The sequence below is a fragment of the Stegodyphus dumicola genome, chromosome 1 (genome assembly GCF_044657685.1).
Source record: "Stegodyphus dumicola isolate Sdum_Otavi_A_Nest chromosome 1, ASM4465768v1".
Taxonomy (NCBI): domain Eukaryota; kingdom Metazoa; phylum Arthropoda; class Arachnida; order Araneae; family Eresidae; genus Stegodyphus; species Stegodyphus dumicola.
This window is the reverse complement of record NC_140768.1, coordinates 289,766,856-289,789,372: the sequence shown is the minus strand read 5'-3', so window position 1 is coordinate 289,789,372 and position 22,517 is coordinate 289,766,856. Positions and strand designations below refer to the sequence as shown.

General features: G+C 30.8%; 1 protein-coding gene across 1 annotated transcript in view; it reads right to left on the bottom strand.

Annotated features, from left to right (window-relative positions):
- LOC118182344 (glutathione synthetase-like) overlaps positions 1 to 18,688 on the bottom strand; it is a 41,740-nt gene extending 23,052 nt beyond the window's left edge. Inside the window, exons 1-7 of the mRNA XM_035351675.2 lie at positions 18,354 to 18,688; positions 12,228 to 12,408; positions 11,988 to 12,063; positions 6,176 to 6,318; positions 6,013 to 6,055; positions 1,447 to 1,520; positions 1,143 to 1,304 (exon numbers count right to left, since the gene is read on the bottom strand). Of these exons, the coding sequence (XP_035207566.1) occupies positions 1,143 to 1,304; positions 1,447 to 1,520; positions 6,013 to 6,055; positions 6,176 to 6,318; positions 11,988 to 12,063; positions 12,228 to 12,408; positions 18,354 to 18,447 (773 nt within the window). The 5' untranslated portion in view covers positions 18,448 to 18,688. The remainder of the gene's footprint in view (positions 1 to 1,142; positions 1,305 to 1,446; positions 1,521 to 6,012; positions 6,056 to 6,175; positions 6,319 to 11,987; positions 12,064 to 12,227; positions 12,409 to 18,353) is intronic.
- Positions 18,689 to 22,517: the final 3,829 nt, after the last annotated feature.

Sequence of the window (22,517 nt, the reverse complement as noted above, 5' to 3'; positions counted from 1 at the left end):
CAAGCAGCGGGTGATTCTGCACTTTACCCAAAATTCTATTGCAGAGTTTTCATCATGGGCAATTTCCAAATTGTTAAATCCACAGGGTATCAAAAAAGGATTTAAAAATTAAACTAGTATTTCAACGGCGTCTTAAGAAATATAGAACTATATAAACTTGCGCAATCTGAAATCAGCACATACGCTAGATTTGGCGCTTTTGCGCGTACATTTTCGCTGCAATTTTTTTACGGCCCTCGAAACCGAATAGTACCAAATTCGATCCTAAATCTAAATTTGCTGTTGGTTTTACAGGAAAGTTCTTTGTATTTTGAGGAAACCTGACAGGGGTCTTTCATTCTTAAGACAAAAAAATTCTGCAGTCATTAAACTAATTTCATTTTTTAAAAACTTATAATTCATAAGTAGCATTTTTATTTTAATAAAAAAAATTTCTGCAACTACAAAAAAAGGTAAAATTTACAGAAAATGAAAATTTTTTAAATACTATTAAAATTTTAATTCTTTTAAACATTTCAAAGATTATTCTGTAAAAATCACATTTCAATAGTTAAGGAAATATTAAAAACTATTTTGTTTGAAGATTTCAAATCAACAGAATTCAGCCGTTTTTCAGAATTTCAGCCAGATCAGAATAATAATTTTACTAAACTGTAAGAAAATCTTGTTTGCTCTATGCAGCCCTTTCACCACTGTAAGAAAAATCATCCCTCCTCCTTCCTAACTCGGAAAAATAGATATATGCTTATTTAAATTTACATTATTTTTTAACATGCTTTTATAAATTAATGAAATGATATAGAAAATGTTGATTAATACGAAAACCTCAATAAAAATAGTTTTATAAACTAAAACTAAATAATCAACAGGTAAATAAAATGTCGACCGCATTTCCCCTCTGAAAGTATGAAATCCCCCCTTCGATGGAAACCCCTGCATTAAAGTAAGCTGCTCATTTCTTTTAAAAATAAAATTACACTCATTTCAGTATCCTTTAATTTTAACTGAGAAAGTTTTATGAGGATTTCTACATATAATCTTGTAAAAATTAATAAACAATTTCAGAAAACATGAGAAAGCACTATTGAAAATGTTAAAAAATTTACTCAAATATGGAAAAGAAAATCAAGAATTCTACTCACACCAATAAATTTTTCCCTCGTAATTTAGCAGTATTTCTGAGTTCCTTAAATGAACATCGCAATACAGATATTTTACTTTCAAAATCTAAAATAGCATACTCTAATGCACGTTGATCACATATGTTCAAGGTAGTTTCTTCTACGACAAAAAGAACAATGGCACTGAAATAATGCAATAAGTTATTTTAGAATATTTATTTATAGCATTTTCAATTGTACATAGTAACATTATTCACCACTACTAAAGGGAAAAAAAAAATCTCCATTAACTTACTAGAAGATAAGAGAGTATAAAATGGCTTACTTTTGGTTCTCATAAGCATCCCAAGCAGATATTATGCCTTTTGCTAATTCATACACAGATTCATTAATTGGTAACTAAAAATACAATAGATATATAAAGTGATAAAATATTAAATCAATATCAAAATTAAAATGTATTAATTACACTATTAAAACATATCATGTATTATAGTATATATACATATATGTAATAAAAACAAATTTATAGAAGTACAGATGAAGGAACATTGAGAAGCCAGAAACGTAGAAACACTCATTGTGCATCACATACACAGGACAGATTGTACATCCATATTGAAGAGGTAAAATTCTGATAGCATAAAATACTGAAAATGCTGATCCACAATGAATAAGAAATTTGGCAGTTAGGACGGATTAAATTCTGTTTTTATTTAAAGTGACACTTGTGGCCACAATTTACTTGGCACTTATATTGTGCCTATTTCCAGAACATTTACATTTTTGATACTATTGCAATTGGAAAAGAGCACAGAAAAATTGCGTCCAAGCAGCAACAGAGGTTGAGTCAAAGTGCATATTTATCCAATATGGCAGCTCATCAAAGAGGAAGGTTTTGGTTTAGGTAGAAAAGTTTCAGTTCTCAAAATTTTGAGTTCAAGTTCCTAATTAGCTAAGTCATCAGCATTATATGCCAGTTATGCGACATAGATTTACCAAGAAATGATGCTTTGCAGAAATGTTATTGATTTTTTTTAGAATAAAGAGGAACTTCCCAGATTAAAAATGAAAAATTAAGTGGCTATTATTAAATTAAATTATAAAGCTGATTTACATATTTTAATCTTACACACACATATATATATGTCGAACTGAATCTGACTTCCAAAGTATTCTGCTGCTAATTAAAATAAAAACTATATTTCACGAAAGCAAAGTTCTTTACAAAAAGTAATTCTGAATTAAGACCCCACATTTTCAGGAATTATTTTAAAAGTCAATGCATTTTTAAGCTAAATGTTTCTCTCTTAAAATGAATAAAAGAATAAACATTCATTCAATAAAACTAAAAGGGGAAAAGAATATCAAAAACGTCATACATTAATTTAACAAGGTTTTTAATAACTACTAAATCTAGCAATTTATGGCATGGGGCTTATTTCTAAGGGTTTTGCAAAAATTCTACCCTTTTTTGTTTCCCACTTCAACATGGTATGTTGTTGAATATTTGAAAAGATCGCAATAGATGCATTCTTACTGAGGTGAGAAGAAGATTTTTCAGTTTCTTTGATGTTCATTTTGCATGTATGCAGGAAGGCCCTGGCAAGTGAGAATACAGCAATAATGAACTCTGTTCCTCACTGTGTAGACATGTAGGACTAGGGTTTGTTAATGAAAGCGATCTATATCAGTCACCTATTAGTTTGTAGGTATCATTAACCTCCCTTTAAGGGTTGAAGAGCAAACCTTTTCAAAGGAATGCACAGTTAGTGAAATTCATCATCTTTGAGTATTTTAATAATGAAACAGAGTACAAATTAGTTACCTTTCACACTGCTGTTCTGTGAAAAGTTTAAACATCAAAGAAAATGATATTAAGGTTGTAAGAAATTTAACTATAGACACCATAACTGATTTCTTATTGATACAATAATAAAATATCTAGTTTTCTAATATAAAATGGATACAACTCCTACATTATGAGCAAGCTTCTGGCCAAGTAGCATATATACCTACAAGCTAAATGATCCATGGCTCAATACTTGATAACGTAAATGTAATACTCCAACTAAGGTAAGGAGTACTGAAGTGGAAGTTTGCAGTTCAATACTTGACAGATCACGCATTGCTGGATGGAGGTTATCAGATCATGTGATTTTTCACATATTTGGCCACTTTTGACAAACCTATACTATTAAAATTTATGTCTATATGATTCTGCTACTCCATCATTTCCTTGTGCTATTTTATGCTACTTAAGCAATTTTTCGATCTATAATAAAAATATAAATCTGAATATAATGTCTTTATTAAAATTAGTACATTATAAAAAGTAATACGTTATTTAGGCTTGAATTGGCAATTCTGCGATCACAGCCCATGAATGCATATGTATGCAGTTTTCATTGCTAATAGTTGGTATTTTAAATATGTTTCATTCAATGAATTATTTAATAGTTTATTGATCTAAAGTTTTTTAATGTCAGAATATAGCTGCTGCATAAATTAAGCTGTGAATTAAGAGTAACATTAAGAAATCTAGCACCAAAATCATTGGCTTTAAAAATACCTATAATTGAGAACTGGCTAGGAAGAATGAAAAGGGGGGAAAAAAAGACTAAAGCTTACTGAAGTCATATAAATGTGAACTTAGGGCATATTAAATTGATTTAATGGAACACAGTACTTCTTTAAAGCATAAATAAAATTCTATGTTTAAAAACTGATGGTTGAGTTACACTGTGTTTGTTTTATAACACATTTCATTCCAAAAGCTACTTGGTTAGTTGCAAAATGAAAGCAATGAATAATTTATGCAAGCAAAATGAATTGTGGTAAATGTAATCTACCTAGAATGAAGCTAAGATATGAATGTCTATTCATAATCGAAATAACAATTTTATTTAAACTACAAAATTCCAAGTCATTCTTTACACTTTTATCCTTATTGAAATTCCATACAAAAATTCAATATATAGTTCTAAAAATGCTTTTACTTATTTATTTAGTATATACATCAATAATTTTTATATTCTTATAATTTCAGCATAAGTAACCTATGCAACTTTAAATAGTAAAAATAGATAAAAAATTATACATATAATTAAAAAAAATTAATGCTAAAATGGTTTTAAAATTTGCACTCAAGCTGAATATCTTTTGTTTACACGAGGATTTAATTTGAATTCATGGACCACAGACTGTATTGCTTTGTTGATGGATGGGCCCAACTGCATAAAAGAAATAGTAATAAAAGGTAAAATATTGCAAAACAAGAGTAAAACAAAGTCATGAACCTTAACCAATATTAGCAATTTTATTACTCATTAAGTTTTGTTTTTTAAAGTCAATTTTTTCCCCTAGTTCCAAAGTGAAATATCAGTTTGTGCCCCACTTACCATATATTTGATATTCACTCTCCTGATCATTATATTGCTAAGAACTAAACAATTGAAGTCACTTAAAAATCAAAGCAACATCATATCTCTTAATAACAGAACAAAAAAATTTAGCAATGAAAGAGGGTAGATTTTTATTATCAACGAGAATCTCATGAAGTGAAATAAATTCATTAATCAGAATAAAATATTAATTGAAAAGCATTAGCAATTAAAGTAAAGCAAGAAACAATGAATAAAAAAACTGTGGACTGAAAAGAATTAATGCAGCAATGGTAATGATCCAAGCATAAGAAAGTATCTAACAACAAGTATGAGTAAATTAAAGAATAAATAAATTAACTGATAATTAAAAGAATTGAAGATTTAAACAATGGAAAATTGGTAAGCCAGTTTTAAGTTAAACATAACAAAGCTATGACATCATCAAAAATCTATTGATCTCTGAAGTCACATTCTACTTTTTGTGAATTTTCAATTCTTCTCTTGCTACTTTAGATAAAAAATTTCTGCTAACCCTGGATAGAAGTTTAATGCCTATAACTAACATTGACAAATGGCATCACATCATTGCAGTACATAAATGTCAAAATCAACATTAATGAAATATTTGAAAATTCATGCGAGTTTTGAAAAGATGCATCTGATATTGTAACAGGCACATAAAAAGAACACCAAACACATTTTTGACTGCTAAAGCTTAAACCAAATATGAGAATCGTTAAAACAAGGTTTTCCAAAAGTCTGTAGCCCACCAGCAGCCAAGTGGTAAACTGGCTGAATAATAGTAGTTTGACTGTGTTCGAACGCAGATTAACAGGCTGACTGCATGGGCATTTTCATAGTTTTCCCCATACGTTCCGTGGACATTAACCAATTCCCCTTAGAAAGCCCTCCACAAAGGCATCCCTCTCTTCAGAAAGATCACCCTTGTGTGCTTTACTCTAATCAAATAAATCAAACCAATGCAAAAATCTGTGCAGTTTTAAGATTAGCTTCTGATATTTTTTCCTTAATGAAATTTCGCAAAGTATTAATTTTCTCAAAGGAAATTCACCATACAAAAATTTAAGCATATTTTATAAACATACTCCACAGATCTCAATAGTACTTTGTGTTAGGAGCTATAAATCTATCTACAATTAAAAATGCTAAAAGTTGCATGTGTTGTAAAATTAACTAGTATAAAATTGCAATTTAAAAATTAAACGCATAGTTTGTTCATTTAATTTTCAACCTTGTGAAAAGAGATATAACATTTACTGTATGGAATATTCTTTTTTCAAAACAAGCACCTACAGCTCTTTCCATAAATCATTCATATGTTAACTACAAACAATTCAAAGAATTATTAGTTTACTCTCATTGCCAAATTTTAATTGGTATTATATGAAGCAAACCATATTGCACTTAACTACATCATTATTGACTATGGAAATATTCAACAGATAATTAAAAAAAATTAACATATGATTGATTCAAATTCATACTTTATGTTCAAAACTTTTCTGGCCAAGTTTTTCCAAGACAAACCTATTTGTATTAAAAACAAGAAATTCTGGTGTTAAAATTTTAACAAATAAAATACAAAAGAACACTTACATAAGATACGTTTAAGAAAATACAGAATTTACAAATTCTAAATTATCTTACTCATGCAAATCTCGAATTCTTGGTGCCAATCCACCAAAGGATGATGCAATGGTATTATTTTCAACTTGTTTAATGCCTGTTATCTTTTGGGATGAGTCAGTGTTCAACATATAATCTGAACGTATTAAACCCAAACTCAACTGCTGTAAAAGGAAAAATAAAATAAAAAAAAATAAATAAATAAAATTCCTTTGTGCATTTTAAAAATTTATTTTACAAAAGTGCTGTATATTTATTGTATCAGAAAAAAGGTACTTCCTTGTTAATGCAACCACCTTGATAAGTCACCAAAATGGAAAGATTAGTCACCAATTTTAAATTACATTTTTTTGAAATGTTGATTATTTTTACCAGTAAATATTTAAGTGGCAGCAATATGCTGGACAAGAAAAATGGTACTTCATTCTCCCCATGTACAAAGTGATCTGTTTTCATATTTAAAAAAAAATTGCACAAATTTGAAACTGAACATTGCCTTGGCATTGAGCACATTAGACTTTATATAGATACATATAATAGAAACAAACTTAGAAGTAATAAACAACAGGAATATTTCCTCGCAGGCATGATGGTCTAATAGTGCTGGAATTCTTCCCGACCGATGCACAATGTGAAATATACTAATCCAAAATTGTAACTATCATCAACGTCAATTTAATTTCTTTCGGTGGTTCAAATTTGTAATGGGATAAAAGGCTCAGTCTGAAACACAACAAAAACTAATTTATTTACAAGTTACTGAAATAGAGCATTATACTTCTTTGCCTCTAATTATTAGGGCCGGCAACTCCCTTACAAACATTCTACAAACTAAGTTAAGCACATCTCATTACAGTTCAAATTCTAATCCTACACTGAAGAAAAAGGCAAAGTACAGAGACCTCTATTTAGCAAGTTTTGCAACACTAAATGGACGCGTCAAAGGTGCTCCATTCAGAGTTGTTTCCTGTGATTTTAAAGAATCAAGTCGCCCAATTTGCCAGGCCTTTGGGGATGATGCCGTTAACAAACGAACTGCTAGGCAATGGTTAGAGAAGTTCAGGGCAGTGGATATGTCTCTTAGTGATACACCACACAGCGGTCAGTTAAAAGCACTGGACGAGGAGATGATGAGGCCCTGAGAGCAGCCATAGAGACTGACAGTACCCAAACATGTGCTGAGCTTGCTGCACACTTCTAGGTATCTGATGAAAGGATCAGCCTCCATTTGCAACGCACAGAAAAGGCATACAAGCTGAGCAAGTGGGTACCCCCCTCACTGTCCGATGCAAACAAGCAACAGCATGTCACTGCCTGTTTGTCATTGCTTACTCAGCACCACAATGCATTCATATTTGATGAAGTACTCACTAGCAATGAAAAGTGGGACCAGTATGACACAACCAGGCATTCTAGACATTGGTTGACACCACTCCATGTTGCCTCGTCCAGCGAGACCTTCTTTCCATCCACGCAAGATCACGCTCTGTATCTGGTGGACTAGTTACCAAATAGTGCATTATGAGCTCTTGCCAGAGGGCCAAACCATCCCGGCAAGCCTGTACTCGCAGCAGTTGGAACACATGCATCAGGCACCAATGCATAAAGAGCCAGAACTGGTCAATTGTAAAGGTGCACTCCTCCTTCATGACAATGTGAGGCCGCATGTAGCTCGGGAGGCCAGGGTCACCATCCAGCGACTAGGCTGGGAGACGCTACCAAATCCACCATACTCCCCAGACCTTGTGCCAAAAGACTACTACCTTCTCCATTCCCTGGACAACAATCTTTGTGGTAAATCCTTCAACAACCGGTCAGACCTCGAACAGGCCCTCACAGACTTCTTTCTGTCCAAGACTTCTGAATTTTACCACGTTGGCATCTCATAGCTAGCCACTTGTTGGCAAAAGGCACTGGATGCTGATGGTGATTACTTTGAGGATTAGCAGTGATTATTATTTGTTTTACGACTTTTTCTTTCTGACTGTCTAAAACGGCAATAACTTTGTTGGTTACCTTGTAATTCTAAATGTTACCAAATTTTGACAAAGCAATTATACTGGTAGCTTTAATAAGGAAGAAACAGACAAAAAAAAAAAAATAACATAAATTTCCAGTCTTGCAGAAAAAGAACGACATGATACATCAGCTATAAGTTAACCTAACAGTTTGACTAAGAAACTAATAGGTTGACTTTAAAAAAGAAATCTGGATACTGTTATATTTCTTCCTACACACAATGGGCCTTTTTATTACTTTGGATATAATTCAACTACCAACATAATTTATCACATACATCATTCATAAAGATTACTAAATTAATTTTCTATTAATTTTTGTTTTAATGATGAAAAACTTACAGAATTCTAATACACAAATCTTCTACTGGTTACCACTTCTGAAAGTGACCTTAGAGATGCGATGTATAAGAACATCTCTATAAAATTATTTAATATCCATTTATATTTATATCCATTTATATATTTATATTATTATCCATTTATATCTCTATAAAAAATCAAAATAATCTAAAACTATACTGACTGTCTTGGAGAGGTTTCACTGTGTCTTCTTCATCAATTCATTCTTTAATTTATCATCTATTCTTAATAGAGCTAGGACTAGAGTGAAGCAAGTGAGGCACTTACAGTTAGGAAGAGTACCAAGTTTAGAAATGCAATAAAAAATTTTAAATTATGGTTTTTAATTCTCAATTCTGAAATGCACTGAGAAACACCATTTTAAAATATCATGTTTTAAGAACTAAAAAGAGTGTCACATATTTTAGCACTTGCACGCTTTTCCTTAATGAATTAAAAAAATCAAATGAAAAATTTATTATTAACATTTTAGTATTTTAAGTGACATAGAAAAATCATTATTACATTGTATTTTATATAATTTAAACTTGTTATTATTGCTTTATGCTTACATAAGTGCATCAGATATAATAAGACAGCGAATTTTCACACCAGGTAACAGATATTTCAGGAATGTTCCTTCTAAGCCATGAAAACACAGAGATGAATCAATGCATCTAGTGTAATATCACATGTTCGATGCACCCATTCTCCATGGATACACAGATCCAGATGCGTGTATATGCTCCATATTGTTCTGCAAGCATAAAAAGTGGCACATGCACCAAACAAGGTTATTCTCTTTGGGAGAAAACTGTTTGCCTCATGGAAACAAGTTACTGGAAGCCGCGTGAAAGGAAAGTGTGATAATAATTTTTTTTAAGATTTGATTTGTAAATAGATTTTTATTTGTATTTAAGTCTAGAAGGAAAGGTTTTTTATGCCTCTAACTTTGCAGTACTGAATTTTGTGAAAGTCTGTGATATGAAAGATTTATATAAGGGATTAGGGATCTCGCTAGCCACTTGTAGACTGTATAAAGATTTTTAAACATAACAGTGTCAGCACTTCGACACAGCCACTTGATGAAAACACTTTAGTTGATGACAATACTAGTGCTTCGAGACAGCAGCTAAAAGTTCACTGCTGAGAGTAACCACAAAAGAAGGAATTCAGCATTGAAGGTATGCCAAGACCAAAAGGATCACCATATCATTATCAAATGAATTATGCACTTAATTGTCTGATGCAGTGATGATGAAGGTCCCTGAAGTGAAGTGTGGTGTCTATGTTACAGAAGAAGCTGGCTTATTTGAGTATCTCTTATTAATCTTAATAATCTTGAGGCTTAATTAAGGGAAAGAAAAGTAAAATTCTTTAAACAAACTGAGTTTAAAATTGGGGTTGAAACTGCATATGAATCAAACTGTAAAATTTGCTCAGTAATTATCTGTGTTAGAAGTTGATTGTTGATTAATGAGTAACAGTTTAGTAATTATAATGTACGCATGTAAAGACAGCAGAATTGAGTGAAATATATCAATTTAATAAGGCAGGGAAAAATCTGTACTTAAGCGTGAAGAGAAAGCAATTCTCTGAGAATTATTTGAATGATATTTCATATTAACAATGAATTGTATTGAATGTCAGTAATATTTGAATAAGAAGTTAAATCTCTTACCCATACTGCCAATGCATTATATCTTACTGCATAAATTGATATTAAGTGGTATATTTGAATACTAACTGTGTATTTGAATACTAACTGTAACTAACTATTTGTAGTATAAATATGAGTGGCTAGGAAGTATTAATACAATGTATTAAGGTAGATTTAGATCTACTGAAAGTATTGTATTTTAATTTAGTAGTCGAGAGAAAATCTAGAATTTGATCAAAATAGGAAAATAATGTATTTAATGAAAGTCAAGCACAAAGAGCTACTGCGATTAGCTGGGTCTTGTTATAGGCACAGGAATGAGAAAAGTACAATTAAGCGATGCAATTCCAAATATTTCTATTGTCTGCATGTGGATATTAGTCTGGGGAAGAAGTTTATACTGAAATAAGAAAAGAAGCCCTCTACACTCTCCTTTAACTTCTTAAAATGAACAAGAAGAGGAAAAATAAAAATTTCATCTTCATTGAAGAATCTCGAATAACTTCTAGAGTTGTTAAACACTCACAATAATCAAAGTTGCAGTTGGTATTTTTGGCAGTTATTATGCAATGCATATTATTTACATGTTATTAGATTCTTAATTAAATTTTATTTTCTTTAAATCTCTTTCATTCTTTTCCTTTTAACTGATGTAAAACATGACTTTTAAATCTTAAAAATATATATAAAAGAATTTTATATTTCAAAATATAACATTCAAAAGTAGCTAAAATTAAATTTTGAAGTCTTTCAAAATATGGTACTTTTCCGTTTTGCTGTTGCAAATGATAAAGTCGCCAATAATGATACAACTTATGCCAAACGGAATATCTTCGCTAGTAACCTTTAATGCTTCATTTTCAAAACACGTCGCAGCCATTTCTTATCAAATTGATTGTTTCTTTTAATACCGGCATACAACTGCATAGAATTTTTTACAAGATAGTTAAATTTTATACCCTAAGACCATTCGCGGTAATTAAGTCAATTAGGATGCAATCACACCGCTCACCCGAAGGTGAAAATATAGAAAAGGCAAAATCAAGGGTTAAATTCATCAATTCTAATGAGAATGCACTAGTAAAGTAAATCAATGCGGTTTTACATAATTTCTGAGTAAGCTAGTCATACAAATTGAAATAATTCTTGCATTTAAACTTGTATTCCAAATTAGGATTTAACTTGAAATTAATATAGATAATTACCAAGAGAATAAGTTTTTTGTAGCGTAGTTTACGTGAGATGAGATCACCTGGGGTCATGTGATATGAACTGGTGAATCAGGATGTTGAACCATGAAAGCATAGTAAATTCTTAAATTAATGTCTGTTTACAGATTTATTGCCTTTATTTTTTGGCTTTTTACAAAATTTTAAACCATATTAAAATGTTTATGCTTTCAAAATAAAAAATCCTTAGAACTAACATTTGTTAACATTTTTTATGTGTATATACTGTTGCCAACAATGTCTGCTCGGCGAGATTTGCGCCGGCGAAACAGAAAAGTACCCAAAATATCTTATTTTGAAGCTATAAAACAAATAATTAATTACAAATTAACAACTGAGAAATAAAATAATTAATCCATAAATTAATACTTAATTTGCTTAAAAGCAAAATTCCAAATTAGAATTATATTATTGGAGAAGTCAAACAACAAGAATCAGTGCAATATGTGTAAATTTTGCAGAACTAGTTTTGATGGTCCATTAAAACCAATCCTACAAAATTTACAAATATTACATTAATTCTTGTTGTTTGAGTTCTCCAATAATAATTTTTGGTATATTATTTTAACCTAAATCATAGTTACCTGTTCTGAAATTTCTTGATCACATTCTTCATAGATCTTGAAAATATTTCGAGTAAACTCATCCACTTCAATTGTACTAAAAAAATTTGCAATTAATTTCAATCGTACTTAAATAAATTATGATGCTAAAAATTTCATGCAGAAGAAATATTCAGGTATACAAAAAAAAAAAAAAAAAAAAAAAAAAAAAAAAAAAAATTAAGTTTAAAAAAATTAAAACTATAAATTAAACAAATTTACCTAGACAAACATTTTTTGAGAATTTCTTTAGAATAAGAGAGTTGATGGAGAATTAAATTAATATAAGGTTGCAAGTCATATACAAATTGGAAAAATTTTGCAGGGAATGGTGATGGAACAATACAAAAAGAAAGTGGTACCCTAGCATCCAATGGTAAATCAGATGCTCTCATAGCAATACCTAAAACAAAAGAATATCATGTACTTAAAAACAAACTATTAAAACATAAGGAACTTAGCTAGTATATTCTTACTATGCTGTACAAGATCACCAAAACTAAACAACTGCTCTAACTTACAATGATGATTCTATTATGGATGGTTGTAAGCTAAGAATTCCTTATTTAACAAAAACATTTTGATTATGATCCTTGTGTAGAAATTCTAAATATCTACTACCATCTATACCAAAAATAAATAAACAAAAATAAATTAAAATTAAAATATATTACTATATTTATTTGCACATTCCCCATTCTTTTTACTAATTTTATTGTATGAAAATTTAGAGGGGAAAATTTTGAAAATAAATTAAAAAATGCAGTTACAATAAGAACATAACAAATGAAAAATATTTATTACTACAATTAAGAGCAACTATCAGAATTATATTATAATTTCTGCATGACATCTTACTAGATTTAAATTGATGATCTATAATCTGGAAAAACCCTAATCCGGAATTGCCGAAGTCCCGACGAGTCCGAATTAAAGATTTTGTATTGTATTTAACATTTTCTAAAAAATAATTGTGGGTGAAATTTCTGAAATAAAAATGAGGGTACTTTTCTATTTTGCCAGTGCAAGTCACCAATAATGGTACAACTATTGCCAAACGAAATATCTTCGCTGGTAACCTTTTGCGCTTCATTTTCAAAACAAGTCACAGCCATTTCAATACTGGCATACAATTACATAGAATTTTTACAAAAGATAGTTAAATCTTATACCCTAAGACCATTTGCAGTAATTAAATCAATTAGAATGCAATCACACTGCTCACCCGAAGGCGAAAATATAGGAAAGGCAAAATTAAGGGTTTAATTTATCAATTCTAATGAGAATACACTACCAAAGTAAAGCACTGAGGTTTTAATTTCTGAGTAAGCTATTCGTATGAATTGAAATAATTCTTGCATTTAAACTTGTATTCCAAATTAAGATATCACTTGAAATTAATGTAGATAATTACGGAGAGAATTATATTTTTGTAGCGTAGTTTATGTGAGCTGAGATCACTTGATACGAACCGGCGAATCAAGATGTTGAACTATGAAAGCATAGTGAATTCTTAAATAAATATCCTTTTCAAATTTAGTGTCTTTATTTATTGGCTTTTTATAAAATTGTAAATCATATTAATATGTTCAAAATAAAAAATTCTTAGAACTAAAGTTTTTTATGTGCATACTGTATGCTGCGAGATTTGTACCGGCGAAACGGAAAAGTACCAAAATGAGTCTTTAATGTCAGATTTCTTTTGTAAATAATTTAAATTCTTAGCTATTTATTGCACTAAATAGTTGCCTTTTGAAAATTATGCTTTACAGTATAAATAGTAATCTAGTGACTATCATTTCCAATACAGATTTGAATGTCTTTTTGTTCACAGCTTGACATTTGTAAACTGAATTCTGCCAGGATCTGAGATAACAGCGTGCAATAACTTTTTTTTTAAAAATTTTTTTTTATTTTATGTAACATCATATATATTTCACACATTTAATGTGTAAGTTTCATATCTATAAACATACTTTTATCAACTTTAAAAATAAGTCTCACATGATGTACATTCTGATGTCCACTTCATCAGAGCATCTCTCTTGCAGATAATCGTTTTGCTCCATAAATAATTTTATCATTCGCAGTCTCTTTGGGAAGGGGGGAATATAACTGTCATAAACGAAAACTTGATTGCCTTCAGATTTATTTCTACTTTGGAATTTCTACATACTAAGTATACTTATTAGTATTACATTTCCAACATAAAATCTATACTCCATTGGATGGGGATAAGCCCATATTTGCACTTATCAGGAAAATACATCATACCACTATAATATATATATATATATATATATATATATATATATATATATATATATATATATATATGTAATGAAAAAGACTTAGCCTTAATGATACTGTAGCAGCACTGATTGCATTGTATTAAAATAAGCAATATTAATGTTGTAGAAAAATTGATTGCACATATACATAGAAATACTAATGGCATAGAAACATGAACTGAATATTCATAATTAAGCGCAAGAATTTTAATTGCATAGAATGCTGAATTCAGTGAATTTTTGTGGTGCAACTTACAATGAATATGGTTACCTAATGCATTGTTATGCACATGGTTACCAGAATTTGATACCTTCTATTAAGTTGGTTGGGATAACACATAAGTACTTATATAGAGCATTTTTCCAAATTAGCTGACATTTCCTACAGATGCATCCTGAAAGCCAAATAGCATAACTGAAAACACATAATAAGGAATTTAGTAACTACTGTTTTCTATATTTTAAATCACTTTTACATTTATAGCTAAATTATTAACTTTACATATGAATACAACTATAATTTACCACATCACGAATATTTTGATCTAAATGGAGTTAATGTAATTTATTCAGAGAAATTAACTTAATTGTTATACATAAATATTAGGTTGATCTTTACAATATGGTAACTGGTAGTTTGGCGATATTTTGGAGGCGATAAAGGTTACTATCTGGCACTTTGGTAATAATGTGAGCAGTACTCAGTTCCGATTACGCATTATTTTGTGTGAGGGAAATGAGAGATCATGGGATATGTCATGTGATATTAATGGACAAATTACGGTTCTTTAATCGGAAAAGGGGGGAAATCGGGAAAAAATCTGGAAATTTTGTATTTGGCTTTATTCTGTGTTGTGTGAAACAGTGTTCGTGAATTTTTGGATCCCATGGCCGTAACTAAAGTGAATTCGAAATGGGTATTTATGTATGTATTAATTTAATGTATGTGCTCATTTATATTTTAAGTAGTGTTTTTGAATTTAATTATATTTTAATTAAATGATAGTTATTTTGTGAATTTTATGTTTGTAGGAATTTGGTACACGTTTTAGTTGAAGTAGACGTGCATGGAAATAATTTAAATATCTGACAATAAGTATTTGTAATGGTTGCGGTATGAATTCGTTGGTGACGTGTATAATGTAATAGATGATTTAGAGGTAAAAGTTTTTGGATATTTTATTTATTTTATATGTGGAAATAATAAAAAGGGGGGAAATCAGGAAAAAATCTGGAAATTTTGTATTTGGCTTTATTCTGTGTTGTGTGAAACAGTGTTCGTGAATTTTTGGATCCCATGGCCGTAACTAAAGTGAATTCGAAATGGGTATTTATGTATGTATTAATTTAATGTATGTGCTCATTTATATTTTAAGTAGTGTTTTTGAATTTAATTATATTTTAATTAAATGATAGTTATTTTGTGAATTTTATGTTTGTAGGAATTTGGTATACGTTTTAGTTGAAGTAGACGTGCATGGAAATAATTTAAATATCTGACAATAAGTATTTGTAATGGTTGCGGTATGAATTCGTTGGTGACGTGTATAATGTAATAGATGATTTAGAGGTAAAAGTTTTTGGATATTTTATTTATTTTATATGTGGAAATGTTCATATTTGGAAAGGGTAAATACTTTTTCACGATCAGGTAATTTCATATATGTTCTTTTTACCGGGTTTAAAGATTCAGAAAATTGTCATGTATTTTTGTGAAATTTTTCTAATCTATGAGAAAAAAGCAGTGTACATGGATATAGTGAAGAGTGTGCGCAATGCCATTTTTGTGCAATTCTGGGATGTTTTTTTAAGTAAAAATAAGTCGGTGTGTACATGGTTTATGTGTATGTGTTATTTTGAAAAACGCGTAAGGAGTATGGTATTGTGCACTTTTTCCCAATTTTGCAGTGAATATTTGTCATGATTAAGCAGTTTTGTTAGATAAAATTTCTAGCATAAGTGTAATTCGGCTAGTAGATTGTTGGAAGAAGTGTTCAGTAGATAAAAAGAAAAGAAACATGTCTTTACTTCGTGAAGACAAAATGGCGGCGGGAAAAAAAATAGAGGGTTGCTGTAGGAGAGTTAGTCGCCAAATGTTCGCCAAAAAAACGCCAAGTTACCATAATGTAAAGATCAACCAAATATTATATTTACCATAATTGTTATTTTACACATATAATATTTCTCTTTTATTCACTTAATAAAGGAAAATATTCAGCTGATCTTTATTCTACGGTACCCCTTGATTTTTTTCTTAAAAAATTCCCATGGGGTTCCAGATTTGGTTGTTCGCCAAATCTGGAAGCCCACAGCAGGTTTTATGGGAACCCTAATGTTGGTATGTTAGCAAAACTACTAATTATTGTGATAGTTTTAATTTTATTTTAGCGTCCTGATTTTTAAGTGAAAACAGATCGATGTGTACATGGACAAAGTTAAGGCAGTGCACAATGCCTAGTTTGTGCAATTCTCTGATTTTTTTTTTACGTGAAAATAGGTTGATGTGTTTATGGACACTGAGTTTGTGCAAGTCTGACTTCTTATTTTGCATTGTGTAGCGGTCATCTTGAAATCGTGCCTTCCTGCCGCCGATCTTGGCATAAAAAAAGAAACGATTCATCAAGGGCTATATAAAGGGATACATTTTTACCTATAATTTAGTAATTTTTTACACATTTGTTTGCCTGTTAAATCAATAATCTTGATTTAAAAAATCCTATCACTGATTCTGAGGGATTCATTAAATCTGTGTATGGCTGCATTTATTAGATTACATACTCAAGATCATAATTTTAGCTTCGAACAAAATTTTTCTGTGATATCATTACATAAATTAAAGTATGATTCAAATTGTTTAATGATACTTGATTTCTTTTAGAGGAGAAGCTCATTGAAGTAGATGCTGAATTTTACACTGGCTATCTATTAATCAGATTCAAATCCAAACCATTACAATCAAAATGCATTAAATCAAGGCTCAAATTCCAATAACAGAAGAGTATCCCACATTCTGAAAATTAGTAGAATCTGCTAAATTAACATTATGAAGAACATATTAATGAGATAAAGTTCACTTTTGAATTTAATATAAATACTCCAGAATGCTTTTAGAAACATAATACAAATATCTTAGAATGTATAAATAAAAATACTGTTTATAACATGGAATCACAGTGTCAATCAAACAATATGTTTTTTCAATGGTTGGTCACACATCAGAAATAACTGACATGATATGACAAGTAAGATTAATAACGAACATCAGATATTTATAGCTAATATTTACTGTATTTAATTTTATGATGCAAATATTTGTGAAAATGTGCATTAACCCACATTTTGGTGCGATTCAGGCTAAGTCTGCGCTAAAGCTCACGTCAGACTCACAAACATATGTGGTATTACTTCTAAGTAAAAACAAACGTAAGATTTAAAGAATATTTCACGCGTAAATATTTTCTTTCATTAATTTAAATTACTTTTGGTTTAATCCCAGTATCCGGTGCACACGGGATTTGGCTACTTTTGGCGACTGTATGATGAACAGTAGAAACGGACATATACAATGAGTAGTTAACGGGTCATTCAAATAAAATATACAGTTAAACATAGTATATACTATGTATATAGTACATATTTGGATCATTTTTGGTGGTGGCGATAATTTTCAAAATTGCGCGAAGGCTGCACCATATACCAGGATTTTACCTTACTTTTTTTTTTGGTTGCAAATTTAAGGGGAAAAAAAGCGATAGTAAGAAAAAGAAAAAAAAAAGAGAGAGAATTTACGCTTTAGTAAACATCTTATCAGAGGTGCTATGCTTTACGAACACATGCAAAAAACATTACCTCCGACTTTAAAAAGAAATGATTCGACGCAAGCTACTTTTTTAATCAAACTTAAATCCACACTTAGCTGGAAGACTTATAAAATCATATTTATTGAAAGAAGAGAAGTGTAATAACGCCATTCTTACAAAAAAAAAAAAAAAAAAAAAAAAAAAAAAGGGATGTTCTTAAAGAAAAATAAGAGAAAGAAATCTGTTTAAAAAAAAACCTTTCGAAAAAGCATAATCCTTTGCATCTTCAGCCAAAGCATCCAAGTTCTCCTCATCAATACCGAACCTTGTATTCAAAATATGCTGTTCCATTGTAATTTCTTAAATTGAGAGCAGACGATTTTGTGCCTTTAGCAGTTAAACAACAATACAGAAACTCCTACTTTTATACCTTAAGAACACCTTAACATATCTTATAGTAAAATATCTAATACAATTAACTGAGCATTAATTGCTATTATATATATATAACAAAATAAAGAACAAAACAAGTAACAAAATCGATGCATTCAATCTACAACTTATATAAATCAGAATTTCGCGACTTCTTACAATGAAGCTGAGTTGAGGAAAAGGAATCCTGAAGTCACAAGATTTCAACAGAATTTTAACAATAATAATAATACTAATAAAAATTCAAATACAAATAAAGAAACAAAACATCTGAGAGGTTTCAGATTTTAAATTAGGGCGTTTTCTTAACGTTTTTGCGTGTTACCTTTATATAATAAATATCATGTTCTTCATACTCAAAACATAAAATTCAGTTCAACAGCAATATTTCAAAATAATTTTAAAACGAGCATATCTTTAGAATTTCCGATTGATCCATTCAATGTAAACAAGAACAAACAATGTTTCAACCGGAACTTATTTCAGGTTAAGTTATTTTTAAAGGTTTTTGTCACCTGTACTGTTGTTTGGGGTCATTTTTCTAATTTTTGAGTGATAGTTGAACAATTTTAGTTTTATTTACTTGTTTATTTATTTTTCTTACAGTTAACAATTAGTTTTCGGAACTCAATATTGGGATATTTTAGTTTTATGTAATTATTTTATTACATTCTGCTAACCTTTGAAAACAAACAACTTTTTCTTTTTCTGTTTGTCTGTCCTGAACCTCGTATTTAAAAACTGAAGAGCTGTAATCTGGATGATAAGGATCATTAGGTTTACCTGAAAAAATATGTATAGTATTGGAAACAGAATGAAAAATAGCATTAGCTTCTATTTTGATATTTCATACACGGATACTTTAATGTGTACTCTCTTAAAATATTGCAATTTTCATAAATAATACTGTGTGCAAACTAAGAATAAAAATTACAGTTAAAATATGTGAAATGAATGCAGAATAAATTTCAATTAATGTACTGAAAATCATTTGAATTCCAAAAATAAAAAAATAACACGAAAAAAAAAAAAAAAAAGCATCGCCAATAATACTTTCTCTAAAATGCGGTCACACGAATGTAAAGCTTTTTAAGATTTTAATATATGATAACATAACCTCAACAGACGAAAATCGACGATATGTTTACATATCCATTTAGCAGTGCTTAAATTGCGCCCGGCTCCCGTACTTCTCAGTTTTTAAGATAAACTACAATTCTAGCCGCAGCGCACCGGAGCCCTAAATAAGATGAGCTGCGGTACTTCTTTTTACAAATCTGAGCCACAATTTGAAGGGAAAAATTAGATTTCCTAACTTTTAGTTTAACAATAAGCAGACCTTGCAATACTCTATTTCCTTAGAAATACAAACTCATGACAACATGAGACGTTCAAGTAAAGTCCTCTCACTCACATGCGGAAATCTTTCCCTTTGAAGGGCAATAAATTTGCGGGAGTTTGTTTAAGAACGTATAAATTTCAAGGCATGCCATCTTATCTAGTGTATTGTTATCGATGGTTCCAGTTAGTTATCCTCGCAGGAAGGAAAATTTGTGTTTTTAAATGTGCGTTAAGTGACAGTGAGTACATTAAGAGTGAAATACTGAGATAAACTGCTCAAACACGTCCTATACATGGTCTTTCCACAATATCCACTAATGTAACCAAATACGGGGGGGGGGAGGGTGAAAAGTGTAACCAGCAATTTTACGTTCATCCTTAGGAGTCAGATTGAGGACACATTTTACCCGTGACACACATCCACTTGATGGCTATAATTATGGGCGCCAGAGACCGAACCTTCGACCTGGGATTCCTTACAAAGTTTAGATGAAACGGGCTCTGGTTGGGACTCATCAGTGGCGGCGCAGACCCCACAGTCCCTGCCCGGCTTTATACTCAGCCTCGGCGAGGTAAAATCAAAATGCGAAATCAAAAAAGATACTAAAGTCACCTTTGCCTCGGGGCACCACTCCCTAAGCATCAGTTAATTCGTGATCGGTGCCTTGCCTTACTCAGTCAGTCCCCGTCACTGGGACTATGAGGGCCAAACCCCCATCGAAAAGCCCCACTTAACATCTACATATCTGCTCCACAACAGCCGAGGGAACGGACACGACAGTACCAGTACGGTCCCTGCCAAGCCCGAACATACCCGAGTACAATACTCGGGTTCTAGTCCTGTGAAGAGTGTTTATGTACCCCAGTGGTTGAGACTGTCTAGGTACAGATCCTAACCAGTAATCAGCAGAGAGCCGCGGTCGAAGAGAACGCTCTCTCTCACCATAATTCCCTTCAATTTTTGTTTCCACTCACTCATACCCTCACGCCCTCATTCTGTTTCACCCCGTTTTTAGCATTATCTGAATTTTCATGAGCTATACGTTAAGTATATTTAATTTTTGTGATGATAAAAGAACTTTCTTTTTTCCTATGATCCCTTGAAATAGTGCCTTATATTGCACAGAAAATTAGTTTTTTTTTCTTCCGTTGCCTTTTGAAAGATTAGACTAATTTATCAAAACGAGAACGAGACAATATGTAATATATTTTGCATTACTTTATTAGGGTCCTACAGTATGTAACATAGTGCAGCCTAAAGTATACTTTATTATTATATAATTTATCAATTAAACGTGATCCTATGTACATAATTTGCAGGAATATCCTGTATTATGTATAATATTCGCTATTATCTACAGTTTTACGTATCTGTGGTAAATCTTGGTATAATGTCATAATTTCAAGTAACTGAAGCCATTGTTCAATATTATATTGTTGCAAAATAACGTCGTTTTCTGAAGAATCGTTTTATATAACAATACGGTAGGATTTAAATCCCCCCTCCTCCCCCCAACAATAAAAATATTTTAACGATTTGTTAAATATACAACTATACTTATATTTCGTTCTTGGTTTATTATCTTAAAGAGAAATATAATGTTTGAGCTTTTTAGCAAAAAGGGCTATTAATTTCGTTTTGTGTCGAAAACTTTAAAAGTCTGTGTCACTCTTCAAATTGTTGCCACCAAATGTTATCGCCCTTTATTATATTTAAACAAATTAAATAATGAAGAATCTGCATGAATATATGTATGTTTCTGGCACTGTGATAAAGCAATGGTACCAGAGCCATCCCATTTTGAATAACATACGCCTCCACCCAAATATAGGCATTTCGAATCTGGAATTTGTTTTATCATCTATTTCAATGCTATACTCATAAATGCTATACAAAATATAGCATTTATGAGTTCTTTAATAAGAAACTCAACGATTTCAAAGCGAGCAATGGCATTTACGGGAAAACAAATATTTCCAGCGCGCGAGCCTGTGTATCGGAAATTCTAAAGATACGCTCTTCTTAAATTATTTTGGAATATTGCCGTTGAATTGGATTTTATGGTTTAAGTAAGAAGAACATGGTATTTAGAAAATAAAGGTAACACACAAAACGTTAAAAAAAAACAGCCCTTTGGGCGTAATGTAAAATCTGAAAACTTTCAGATTTTTTAAAAATATTTTCTTTTAAATTTTATTTCTCAAAGCTTAACATCAGAAGTTGTATTGTTATAAGATCATAGATATTATTACAGATATCCTTTTATATATAGTTTTACTTTTTTTTAATTTTTACTTTTAATTCATCTGTGGCTTTCTTTTATAGATGCCATTTTGGGTGGCGTGTGTTGTTGCGGTAGATAAAACGATGAAAGCTTGGCTCGGTAATATTAACATTTTTATTTAATGCTAGAAAGGATATATATTTTAACACACGTTCACTCATACATAGTCACATTGAATGAAGTGCACACGATAAGCATTTTTACAGGTAGCAAGTCCACGTAGGAAAAAAAATCATGAAAGTCGTATTACAGCTACGAAGACATCACGAAGTGGAAGAGAGGTGAGCGCGTGCTTCACCAACACCTCCTTATAGAAGGAAGCCGGGACACTGGATTGTGACGTCACGCGTAGTCGTCTATGTC